Source organism: Trachymyrmex septentrionalis, unplaced genomic scaffold (assembly GCF_001594115.1).
Source record: "Trachymyrmex septentrionalis isolate Tsep2-gDNA-1 unplaced genomic scaffold, Tsep1.0 scaffold13, whole genome shotgun sequence".
NCBI lineage: Eukaryota > Metazoa > Arthropoda > Insecta > Hymenoptera > Formicidae > Trachymyrmex > Trachymyrmex septentrionalis.
The window spans coordinates 720,179-733,252 of NW_017304438.1; the positions used below are offsets into that span (position 1 = coordinate 720,179).

At 29.2% G+C, this 13,074-nt stretch overlaps 2 protein-coding genes across 2 annotated transcripts in view; both read right to left on the reverse strand.

Moving 5' to 3' along the window:
- The window catches only part of LOC108756861, an 11,323-nt gene extending 374 nt beyond the window's left edge, over nucleotides 1–10,949 (reverse strand). Inside the window, exons 1-20 of the mRNA XM_018500987.1 lie at nucleotides 10,838–10,949; nucleotides 10,193–10,431; nucleotides 8,551–10,118; nucleotides 8,357–8,470; nucleotides 8,113–8,265; nucleotides 7,873–8,030; nucleotides 6,606–6,663; nucleotides 5,696–5,872; nucleotides 5,394–5,607; nucleotides 3,140–3,236; nucleotides 2,779–2,984; nucleotides 2,493–2,691; nucleotides 2,181–2,426; nucleotides 1,986–2,105; nucleotides 1,164–1,306; nucleotides 902–1,088; nucleotides 737–824; nucleotides 531–653; nucleotides 285–452; nucleotides 119–226 (exon numbers count right to left, since the gene is read on the reverse strand). Of these exons, the coding sequence (XP_018356489.1) occupies nucleotides 119–226; nucleotides 285–452; nucleotides 531–653; nucleotides 737–824; nucleotides 902–1,088; nucleotides 1,164–1,306; nucleotides 1,986–2,105; nucleotides 2,181–2,426; nucleotides 2,493–2,691; nucleotides 2,779–2,984; nucleotides 3,140–3,236; nucleotides 5,394–5,607; nucleotides 5,696–5,872; nucleotides 6,606–6,663; nucleotides 7,873–8,030; nucleotides 8,113–8,265; nucleotides 8,357–8,470; nucleotides 8,551–10,118; nucleotides 10,193–10,250 (4,185 nt within the window). The 5' untranslated portion in view covers nucleotides 10,251–10,431; nucleotides 10,838–10,949. The remainder of the gene's footprint in view (nucleotides 1–118; nucleotides 227–284; nucleotides 453–530; nucleotides 654–736; nucleotides 825–901; nucleotides 1,089–1,163; nucleotides 1,307–1,985; nucleotides 2,106–2,180; nucleotides 2,427–2,492; nucleotides 2,692–2,778; nucleotides 2,985–3,139; nucleotides 3,237–5,393; nucleotides 5,608–5,695; nucleotides 5,873–6,605; nucleotides 6,664–7,872; nucleotides 8,031–8,112; nucleotides 8,266–8,356; nucleotides 8,471–8,550; nucleotides 10,119–10,192; nucleotides 10,432–10,837) is intronic.
- Nucleotides 10,950–12,327: 1,378 nt separating this feature from the next.
- LOC108756862 (60S ribosomal protein L7) overlaps nucleotides 12,328–13,074 on the reverse strand; it is a 3,569-nt gene continuing 2,822 nt past the window's right edge. The window contains exons 5-6 of the mRNA XM_018500988.1: nucleotides 12,772–12,869; nucleotides 12,328–12,482 (exon numbers count right to left, since the gene is read on the reverse strand). Of these exons, the coding sequence (XP_018356490.1) occupies nucleotides 12,372–12,482; nucleotides 12,772–12,869 (209 nt within the window). The 3' untranslated portion in view covers nucleotides 12,328–12,371. The remainder of the gene's footprint in view (nucleotides 12,483–12,771; nucleotides 12,870–13,074) is intronic.

Here is a 13,074-nt window from a genome sequence, read left to right on the forward strand (position 1 = left end):
ATATGCAAAATGCGTGACTTTTAAAACATGCTAATACATATTTTAATTATATTTTAAAACGTATATTTTAGTTATGTTGAGAAGAAAAATAGGTAAAAATATTATTGCTGACGTATACCCTGTTTGCAGAAGTAAATGGGTATTGTTCAATAGGGACAGATATCAGTTTGTCATTATTCAAAGTATCCTTATTCGGTTTATTCCTAGCGGTATATTTTTCCAAATCCTGTAAAAAGTTAATTAAAATTAGACATTAAGAAATAAAAAAATAAGTGACAACTTACCATTAAATTATCATGGAAGACGATTCCAAAACGATCGTTGCATTCGTTATAGGTTTCTGGCATATAGTGATATTCTTTGGAACTCTTTTTATCTTTATTTTGATCGTTTTCGTTATCTCTATGTTGCTGTTCCTTTAAAAAATCCACCGTCTCAATAAAAGAGTTCAACTGTGATAAACAAAAAAATATAGTAATTGTCAGAAATCTTATGAATATGAGACGATGTAAGAAGGTACAACTTTCTACCTGTCTTTTCTTAGGCAATATTTTTTCTGTATTATACAACAGTTGATGAGGAAAGACAGTCATTACTTCTCCAGCTAAAGTACCATGTGCAATACTATTAGCGTGATCGGAAACAGCGAGACCCTAAAAAGTTGAATGTTATTTAGGAAAATGTACAATTAATTGACATTTGAAAAAGACAAGCAAAGATAATATGATATTCTTACATAAGTTGGCGAGTTGGTTGCTAAAATTGGACAATACTTGTATCCGTATTCTCTCAACGGTATTATCATGGAATGCGTATAATGATATCTGAAAAAATAATCGCATCAAAATGAATCGTGATTGTTATCAATTATCATCGTTGCTTGCGACAAAATAAATTTTACCCAAGTGCATCGTCGAAACTAAGAATTGCACACGGCCAGTTCATCATCCATGCACCGTTCGATACTATGCCTTTTTTTATATAGCTTTGCGGTGTACTCGTTTCTTCCAAGTCCCAAAATTTATACGATTTGTCTACACTCGCGGAAGCGAGGAATCGACTTTTACCGTACGGAACTAATGCTACCACTGTGCAAAAAGACAAGACAATACGTTTACATATACATTTTCTTCTTATGTGAGATGATATGAGTTTATACTTACTAGTAATTGCGTTGTAATGAGCAAAGAAATGTTGATAAACATTTATAAATTTTGTATTCATCCGTACATTGAGCAACAGAGGTGAGGTAGTCGTAAGACGCCACAGTCCGATGTAACCATTCGAAAAACCTGCAGCAATAGTGCTAAAAAAATATATTATTTTTACAATATACAATAATCCTTGAGTATTCTAAAAGAGTTTAAGGGCAATTAATTCAAGACAAAACTTCATATGTTCGAAATAACTTAAGCCTATTCTACAATGTATTCTTTTCCTATTTTTTGTCTCTTGCTTCTTCCCTTTGCAACCGTTTTATCGACAATTATATTTCTTGCTACGTGTTTCCGGTTTCTTCTGAAGTTCGTTAATTTTTATCTCGAGTGACATAAAACAAAAAACCGGATAAGAAGTAAAAAGGCAAGATGTAAAAAATAGCAAAAAGTAAGAAACAGAAAACAAAAAGCACGTTGTAGAATAACCAGTTAGTTTTAAAGATAGGATGTCAAAGTCGAAAAAATTCAACTTTTTTTTCAAAAATTTCAAAAATACTCGGATTAATTTGGTGAAATCGTTTAAATATACATAAATTTCATTAAAATAATCCGAGCGATTTTCGAAATTTGTGAAAAAAAAAAATAAAATTTTTCCTTCAATTTGGACAAACATTGTATTTTCAAAATTAAGCCGCCTTCGGACCTATGAAACATTTTCGCCTTTAATTAATGTGAGGAATCATTTCTTAAAATCTTTTAAAATATTTATGAAATGACTGCTCTGTGTATATAAACTTTACGAAAAATAATTTATATTGCGAATATTACCTATGTCCATGTTCCTTCGTCCACGACAGTTTAGTGCATTGCCAATCTTGTTCATTATTATCGTACATAAGAGTATTTACAACCAGTGTCATTACCGGATCAGTCTTGTAAATCGGCAATCTTGATGCAAATCACATAAAAATTTTATAAATAACTGAAAGAGAAGAAATAATGTGCAATCAAAATATGACTCACGAATTATTTTCCGTTTTTTCGAATTTAAGTTCGTCCGCAAACGGTAGCGAATAAATATTTATACATCCGTCCGAGCATGCAGCTGCAAGTAATCCCATTCGTCTAATTTTACTTTCGTCTGCTTTATAATTGTCAAGATCAACATCCTGATAGCATCCCGATGGGCACCACTCTAAACACCAAATTGTACCGCTATTATGCGCAATCGCATAAGCTAAGACGGGCGATCTATTCTTGCTATTAACTCTGAAAACAATATACAATATAATCCCAATAACGTTATAAATTATAATAATGTCTTTAATTATTTACTGATGATTTAAGGATCCAACATCCCATATCTGTATGATATTCGGGCCCAAATATTTATTTCTCACAGTATATTTACTTTCCATCGTGGGATGTGTGCTTATTGCGACGTATTGAATCGGATTTTTGAACCACATCAATGATGGAATGGGCAACCATGCTAACGCCCATATAGGACCACCGACAAAAAATGTTGGCACAGCTAAAACAATATTAAAATTTAATTTAACTATTCTTTGTTAAATATTTTCGTATATCATAGTAAGTATAAATAAATATCGTAAATTACCTTCATAGATATCACTTTCAAATCTATTTATACGATTCCAATTATCCTTGTCTGAATTCGTTTTCGATAAATTGACGTTTACTTGCTTGAAGGCCATTGAAACTGTTAATTCTGGGAGATATGTTGCGGCATCATTATTTTCCAATAACGTAAAACAATTCGGCATATCATCTTTGAATAATGCCAATTCATAATTTTTCAGCTCACTGTTATAAATAAATAAAAAATATATTTCAGTAAAGTTATTTCAGTAAATAAAAAATAATTTAAATAAAAATTAGTTCCATTAATGTAAAGTAATAAAAGCTATGTAAAGATAAAATTAAAATAAAAAAAGTTAAAAAAACATAATTATATTTACAAATCCAGAGTCCAATGTAAAGCTGGTTTATAAATTTCATTTGAATGGGGACTTTGCGTTGTTTCTTTATCCAAGAAAGCCATTTTTCGGTAGATTCCTAAAATTTTTTCAGAGATTCAGTCTTATAAATATTTGATTACATATATGTCTATGTAATTATTCTGCTAAAAAACAATATGAGAATATGCTAAATAAATATTTTCTTTGCGATTTTGTTTATATGTAATTATACATATATGAATTTGTATAAAACACTTTTAGTATATTTATGAATATATTTAAGCAAAGAAGTTTACGCATTTTAGGCGACTTGGAAAGCACACACGGATCATCATTTTTTGGATTTATCATTTTTTAATGTCGGTTTTACTGACGGAATCCGAAAATTACAGTTAAAATAGTCTGAATATCCTGGAAATATAATTTTGAGATATATTTTCATAGAAAAAGCTACTGTTGATTTTATTATTTCGTCGAGCTTTTTTTTTAAAAGCTTTTTTATTAAAATCGATTATTGTTAAAGTCGTGATTCTTACTTGCATTACAGAATAAATAAGATTTCCTAGTAAAGGCTATTATAAAGTGTTTATGAAGCGGAATATTATACAGAGTCCTATTTTAAAATAACAATAATTGTGAAAAGACTCGATAAATTAAAAAATTATGTAAAATCGAAGTCAAACGCTAATTTTTATGTATTAATAATTAAAACTGTTAATAATAAATTAAATATAAATCATAAACAAATGTTTCAACCTATTATTAAGTAATTTACAATGTTAAACACACACAATATTACAAATATTTAAAATTATCAATACAATTTAGAAGTCACTATATAAAATCGATCTTTTTTTAACCGAAGATTTCGCGAACAACAGTATAAACCGATGGTACAATACTTGACTATATATGTTGCAATTTTTTGATACTCTTCTAATTAGAACAATTCTTATTAATCCACCAATTGTATTTTTTCCATAGTAAATTAGTGTCTAATATTTTTCTGTCATATATTCTTTGGGTGAATCGAACATCAATATTGTAAAATTTGGAGTCCAAAATACATTGATAAACATATGCAATTGATTTTATTTATTTCATAATAATAACTAATGGTATCACGATTAGAACCACGTTTAGATCGACAATCGTGAAAAAATAGTCCTTATATTTTAACGGTAAAACAGTAAAATCAAATCAAATTGAATAAAGCGATGTTATCACAGAGTGCAAAAGGCGCGCGGTATCAAGGCTCCTTGATATTTGTTTGCCTTTTTCATCACATAACGTCACCAATTTATAAAAAATCTATAGAATTTTTCCAACAAAGTTTCTTTGAAGCATTGTAATTAATTGAAGATAAAATATTATTTATTTCATATTATTTGATTCATATTTATCTGGTTTTGTCTAACTTCAAGGCATAAATTTCACACATTATAAGCTAAAAACTATGTATTCAGTCCAGAGATATAACGTGACAAAGTTGCAGGATTTCACATACTCTGGTTAGGCTGGGAAGGTAACCAAAAATTCGTCCGGCTTTCTAGGATTATGTCGACCTTAATAACACATAATTGTTTATTTAAAAAATTATCCATTTTGCATATATATTTTTTTAAAGCAATTATGTGTTTTTTTCCATCATTTAATTGATCTCATTATTCTGTTCATGAAAGTATTAAGATACGATTAAAAAAAAATTAATACTTTACTATTTATTTAACATTTTATATATGCCCGAATAAAATATAAAATGAAACTATTGATTTTTTTTATATCACTATCTTAATACTTTTATATGCTAAATAATTAGAGAAATCATATTGTGTAAAAAAATCATACAATTCTATTTAAAAAAGTGGAGGTGACTCATTTGAAACAATTTTTTATATCATCAAAAATAAGCGAGATATTTTAAATGGTCGATTTAAGTGGACCACCCTGTATAAATATATATTATTCTTTAGTGCAAGTATAAATATAAATATATAAATATATAAGATAACTTTAATAATAATCAATTTTAATAAAAAAAGCTCGACAAAATAATAAATCAACCTTCTGTTAAATGTGTCTCAAAATTATATTCCTCAGATATTCGAACTATTTTAACTATGATTTTCAACAAAGTAAAATTTTGTAAAAAAAATGATCCAACAATCCCTGCATGCTTTTCAAATAGCTTAAAATGCATAAATTTCTTTATTAAAAATTAAAATATAGTTTATTTATTATCTATTCGACTTACTTGTACTGTCGGATTTTATTTTCGATAGACGACGACTACTGAACTTTCGTTTTACATTACATTCAAGTCTACTTTCATCTGATAAACACTCATCTTCCTCTGTCTCATAATCAGAATATTTCTCCAAGTCACAAACGGAATGAGTTTCTGTTATATGATCTACAATCTTATTTCCAGAATCTGCAGAAAACTTGCAGATTTTACACATATAATTCTAGAAATGAAAGAAATATTGTTTTTTTTATATACTTAACCATTCTTGCAAATGTTATAATAAATACAAATATTAAGAAATACAATACCTCTTGTGGAATGAAATCACATTGATAGTAATGTTCACAAATGTTTTCGTAAGAGGAACACGTGAAAGTACATCCTATATGTTTACAAGATATGACACCTGATTCTAGTTCTTTTTTCCACATAACTTTCCAAGCGCTTGGTATTTTTTTCTTATTCGTCATTTGTATTACATCGTTCTAAATATATTAAGTGTATTAACATACATGCGCACGCACACACACGCATACACGCATTCACACACATGCATTTGTATGTTAATATATTTAAATACACAACAAATAAAAGTTTAAAGTCTATAACGGTCGAAGCTGGATCTTAGATTTCTATGTGAATTTATACATAACATATGTTGTGTATACACATATGTTATGTATAAATTCGCATAGAAATTATTTAACCATCTAAGATCTAGCTTCGATCATTATAAGCTTTAAACTTTTATTTGTTGCGTATTCATATATAATTCACATTAATAAATCGTTTATTATTAATATATTATTAATATATTAATATAATTAAATAAGATTAGTATAATTAATTTTTCTTTGTATGTGTATTGTAAATCCGTATAATAAATGCCGATCGGCATTTAGGCTGCATACGAGTTCGTAAAATAAGAGGCAGGAACCAAGTTGAAAATCGGCTAAAATGTGCAACTAAATCTCAGCACTGCTTTAGAAATTAGTATTTTATCAACCATAGCGAAAATTGTAAAATGGTAGAGGATTTTTCAAATCAGTTTTTGATCAGGAATAGCGCTATATGATTCGTGGGCAAACTTTAAGAAACACCCTGTATACTTATACAAATTTACAATGTAACAAAGAAAATTTTAATATATAAATGTGAATCCAAACTTTTCAGGAGACACGATAGTGTCTCGAGTGTCTCTATATAAATATTCTTTACCGTGCTTAGATTTTGCTCTTGTAAAGATTTGGTGAGTTCCAATATCCTTGGCATTGCTCTGTAATTATAAAATATATGTATATAAGTATATGTATATAAATATATACATATACAGGATGTTCAAAAAAGATCGGGACCTCGGATTTACTCGGGAGGATGACGTTTTTGAAAAAAACGTTTCAGACAAAAGCTGTAAGGTATAAAAGGATCTATTTACAGATCTTATACCAATTTGATCTTAGGTGGCGTCGCCAACGTCAGATTAAAGTCAAATTAATTTTTTTTAATAGAACATTCTATTTTTGATGCCAGAATCTAATAGCTGGTGTTAACTTTTGAAAACACTGTAATAAAGTTACTTTTCATTAAGTATTTTTCGAGTTATAAAGTTTGAAAGTTATATACGTCGGCATTAGCATTACGCAAGATGTTTGACCGACGACTAAAACCTCTTAAATGTTATTCAGGATCATGTCCTGGATAACATTTGTTAAGATCAAGGCTATTAAAGATTATTCCTTTTATTTTCATTTTTGCACTAAAAATTCATTTTTACGTATCTTGGCGGCGCCATTCAAGATCAAATTGATAAAATCTGTAAATAGATCTTTTTATACCTTACAACTTTTGTCTGAAACATTTCTTTCAAAAACGTCATCTTTCCGAGTAAATCTGGAATCTTGACTTTTTTTAACACCCTGTGTATACAGGATATCCCAATAACTATTAGCACTTGAAATATCTTCGAATCTATAAAAAGTTTAGAGGAAAGTTTGTATAACCAAATTTGCACGATATGAAGAAATCTATCATATGGCGATAATAATTTTTGTCCAGGTGGAGGCGCTTCAGAAATTTCAAGGTCATTTCAACTTCATTAAAAAAAAATGGAATTATATAATTTTTTACGTAATATAATTCTTCTAATTATTCTGCGTAATTATTCTGAAAGTATTAGAAAAATTAATAATTTACGAGATATTTTATACTTTATTCTGGCACATATTGTTGAGATAAAATATTAAATATTTAATATTAACTCGTAAATTACTAATTTTTTTATAATCGTACTTTAATACTTTTATGAACAGAATAATGAGATGAATCAATTGGGGTAAAAAAATACATAGTTACTTTTAAAAAATATAACTGCAAAATTTTTTAAATAAGCAACTATGTATTTTCTTTACACCAATTCTCTACATACACACGTATACATTAATAAGTGTATAATTAAAGCAACTTTTAATTAAAATTTTGTATTTACTTCTCTGCTGCTTTCCGTTTAGTTCTTCCTAGTCGTAGTTCTGCTTCTTCAATTTTACTCTGTTCTAGTTGTCTGTGGTAACGTTCATGTACTTCCACAGAGGAAGGCATCATATTTGCGTAGCAAATGGGACATGTCACCATTAACGCTTGTCTTTCCTATAATAATAAAATAGTAAAAAAAGTGCCACATATTTGCATATATGTAATATATAATAAATACAATGCTTTTTCTGCTTACTTCTTCTGATTTACCACAAAATTGCATATGTGATATAAAACCATCAACACTCCGTCTCGTAGCCTCGCATTTTTCACAAGTTAGAAATTTCTTTTTTTGCTTAAGAGCAGCAGTTAATACTCTCTTCAACAATTTTACGTCATTTTCGAAATCCTGTATATATAAACAAATTTACTTTTTATATAAATTTTTATGAATAGTACAAAGATCTACAAAGAATGCTTTATTAAATATATTTTATTACCAATGGTTCATCGTCTTTTCGCCAAGCCATATTATTATGGTGATGTAAATTGTGTGATGACCATTGTTTCTTCGGTACTTCTTGGTTACACTTAGCACAAGTTATTAATTGTATCTATAAGTAAAGGATATTTAACTAAATTACTCATATTTTAATTATGATAGCATAAATCTTTAAGGTATACTGCAACTTACGGCTTTTTCAATATGTGTAACTTTCGAATCTGTAATAGCGTCTTCGGCATTCATTATACAACTTGTTGCACTTGTGTCATCTATTTTGTTACTCTTCTCCGTTGTCGATTGAGAAACGTTTGTCGTTGTTAATCTAGGAGTGTATTCGGTATCTATCAAATTTTGTAATGTTCCTTTACCGCGTCCTCTACCGCGTCCTCGACCGCGTCCTCGACCCCGGCCTCTTGAACCAGGTGGTCGACCTCGTTTCTTGACGACGAAAATTTCTTCTTCCGCGGTATCAGTTTCATCGCTCATACTGATATCAAATCTTTTACTAGCGCGTCTTCTGTCATGTGTTATGGATTCGGTGCTAGTTTTGGGAATCTCTCGCAACATATCATCTCTTGATCTGTTCGGCGTGATTTGATCTGTGGAACTATCTTTCACTTTCTTAGGTCTACCTCTTTTTCTCTTGATATTTTGTACTGCAAATGACTGGCTTTGTTCGTCATATTCCACATTTATCTCACTTGCTACAGATGTATCCCGATGTTCTGCATTATTCTCAACGGATAAAAATGATGATTTAAATAAATCATCATTTTCATCCGCTGCTTTAGATATAAACTTCCTATTTGTATTTTCTTCAGATGGAATTTCTTGCTTAATCGAATGTACAAGCTCTGAACATTTTTCTGTCAACTTTAAATCGTTACTATCGTCTACTATCGTCGATTGCGCTCCTCCTGCAAATGATTGCATTGAATTTGTCAATTTATTTTCAACTTTAATTAATTTTGACTTTTTATTATTATCTTCGATAGAAGCTTTCAAATTTGTGCGCAGTGATATTGTTGGTTTAGCTGGTAGTACAGTTACTCCATTCTTGATTTCCTCAATTTCTTGCTTTTTCGTTACAGTTCTCTTGTCTGATAAAGTAATATGCTGTTCGTTCATAATTTGATTTTGTATTTTGATCGACAAGATGTTATCGTCAGTTAAACTTTGGGTAAAATTATTTGATACAATAACATCATTCATTTTGTCCCTCTGAAAATCTTTTTCATTTTGATCAGGTATGGTTTTGTTTATATTAGCATTATCCTCTGCACATGATTGATGTAATAAACTTATACTTTTGTCTCTGGATGCCACTAAGATATCTGTGCTTTTTGTTTCCATAGATGTTCCCGGCTTAATTGAGAACAAAAGTTTTTTTTGAGAACGTATATTTGATGTATAATCTAAATTTTCTCTTTTAGTAGGATATTCAGGTACAAATTCAGTTTCACGTGCTGTATTTTGTAGAGTAACTAATTTATAGGATTCAGGTACTTTATTTCTATTTGAATTTGTTTCACTTTCCATTGCATTCTCTCTTCCTATATGTATCTTCTGCTCCAGATTATCAGATTTGTTAACTCCTATTCTGATAAAATTGTTACTTGGAGTATGAAGCCTTTCCTGTGCATAACTCTCTAGAATAATGGACCTATTTTCGCACTTATTGTTATTTTTAATGCCAGAATATTCATTATGCTTCCTATCCATTTCCGATAATACAATGTTTTTGTTTGAGATAGATGCTTAAATTAAAAAATTGAAGATATCATTATTGATATTGCTTTAAAGATGACTTTAGAAAATATAGTATACTTACAATTAGCTGCGTCACTAATACAAATATTCTTCAACTTCTCAAAGCAAGGAGGAAACATACTTGAATCACTCTTAGTTACTTCATCGTATGCTCTATTTTTAGAAAAACATTAATTTTTTTAAGGGATATATCATACGAGCTATCTCCTCTCTCTCTTTCGTAGGGTAAAAGATGATAGAAGCAATTATAAAAATTGACTCCTACACCATAACATGTAAGACGAGGAAGTTCAATTTTACCTGCAAATAATTATAACTTTAATTATAATTTTAATGTTTTTAATCACATTTTCGAGTCTCATATATTTCGAGTCTCGCGACATTTCGATGACAAAAAATACGGAGAAAAAATGAGGAAAAAAACAAAGAAAATTCCGGGGATTCGAACGTGGAACATTTGAGATTAGAATCTAATCTCCTGTTTAGAGCTCTAAAAGCACACTCGAACATTTCATTATTAAAAACTGATTACCTGTGTTCGCGATTGTCTTATTGAAATTTTATAATTTTCGTAGTTGTATTGTTACCAATAATTGAGAAATTTTCGATTTCTCATCATTTCACAATGTGAACGGGCAACAAAAATAGGTTATATGTGTCATTCGTTCCGATTTTTTTCTTAATTAACGTTAAAATTTATACTTACCATATTATGCGATAAATAAAAAATTCTTTTTGTTTTTTGTACAGGTGTTGCGCGTTCTACCTTTTTAAACTGCGTACACACACGTAAACAGTAAACACACACCTTGCTGAAAATGGCGTGATACTGATCAACTTATGTAACTCGCAGTGAGCAACGTGCCGCCAGTCTAGTTATGGCTCAATGGTAAAGTGACTGCTTAGTGAGGGGAGAGGCCTAAGCCGTCTAGGTTCGAATCTCTGGAAGTGCCCCCATGGGGATTCTGAAACTGGTTTCTTTTTTAACTGAATTTCTTACACGAGATTCATCTATTTCTTTTTCTTTTCAGAGAAAAAGAGGAAAGATCAACTGCAGGCTCAATTAGAAAGAACAGATCTATTTTTCCCACGTTGTTCACATTTGTTGAATATGAAAAAATATATATAGATATACACACACAAGGGAGTTCCAGAATGATCGCCAAATATTTCGTGTGCTGATATAATGGACTAAACTGAGTCGAAAAGTCTTCTATTATTTTGCAATTTTCGCAAAATAGTTAACAAAATATTAATTATAAAAATCGCCGAATATTAGTTTTCAATAATTTTTTACTCAAATACTATCATCTTTACAGAAAAATAGCAAGTGACAAAGTTTCCAGCGAACGAGATTGAAATGAATTAAAATTCAGATTTTCAGAAATATTGATTCACGAATGTTAAAATGAATGCTTTTCAATCCTGAATGCATTTTTATTCATTTATAGGAATTGCATAGAGCATATCTCTATGCCTTTCAATCTAAAAATAATATTAGCTTTTTCTGTGCATTGTGAATACTGTTCAATTCAAAATTTTGAATAGGAAATACAGTTTTTCGATCCAATTGCATCCAATTGAATAAAAAAAAAGTATTCGCTATTTAAAATACGCGCATTCGGATAGAAAAATTTTCAATCCATTTTAATCCATTCTCGTTTATTTTTTTCTTATAAAGTTCTAAGAATTTTTTCAGAATTTTTTAGTACTGTATTTTCTCATGTTGTGATAAAAATAATTACCAATAAGAAAATGCAGTACTAAAAAATTGTTGAAAAAATGTTTAAAGCTCTATGAGAAGAAAATAAACAATTCGTCTCTTGCTATTTTTTGAGAAGTTGATAGTACTTGAATAAAAAATTATCAAAAATCAATATTTGATGATTTTTAGTAATTAATATCCTGTTAACTATTTTTTTTTTAATTCAGTTTAGTCCGCTCTTATAGCACACGAAATATTTGGTCATATTGTCATTCTGGGACATCCTGTACATAGATCTTATTCCTTCAATATTTATTGTAACTTTTGCAATGGCAAATACATTGTAAGTGTATTTGCCTAGATGTTTATTTTTATTTGGCAATACTATTTTCTCTTTCAGTAAATTTAGTATTTTCCAGTATTTTTTACCATATATGTATGAAAATATTAATCAAGTGCATGTGAATAATAATTAACAAGAGACACAAGAATTTAATTAGAGGATATATTTTTATTTACGAAGATTTTTATAAATTTATATCATCCTTCTAAGAAGCTCGTTGACTTTATCCTCTCGGTTCCCAAAGTCACCACCTTCTACATAATGATTGGTCTTCTTACGCCATCCACCATTTGGAGTATTAAGCTAGAAACAAAGAAATTACTTGTTATACAGATATAACGTTTCTGAAAAAATATATGCTAAAGTGATCAAGATATAAAATAAATGCAAGTGTTTGAGCTTGTCTTAGAATGACGATATTAACAGACATCATCCATCGGCAAGAAAAACTCGTATTATTTTTCGACATAATAGGGAGTTTATAGCTTTAGATTAATCTATAACTATGCCTATGTCGTAAATATAAAAAAAGTATATCGATAAATATTGTATATAATATCTCTTTTTTTTTTACACCTTGAAGAACGCATACCTTAAAGGGCCACAGGAAATTACTGGCGTATTTGAACTTCGGACCAACAGTAAATATCTCGTGGATTAAATCCTCGGTACAAATGATATTAGATCGACCTAAGGGCAAAATAAAATTTTCCTTTTGATAAATTATTTCCTAATCGATGCAAATTGACTTACATACTAATTACATATCGCTCATTTGCTGAGACACAACTAAAAAAAAAAAATTTTTCAGAAAATAAGTTAAAATATTTTGAATTATTAAACTTTTATAATATTAATTTTAAAAAGTAATTTTAATATTATAATATAAAAGTAT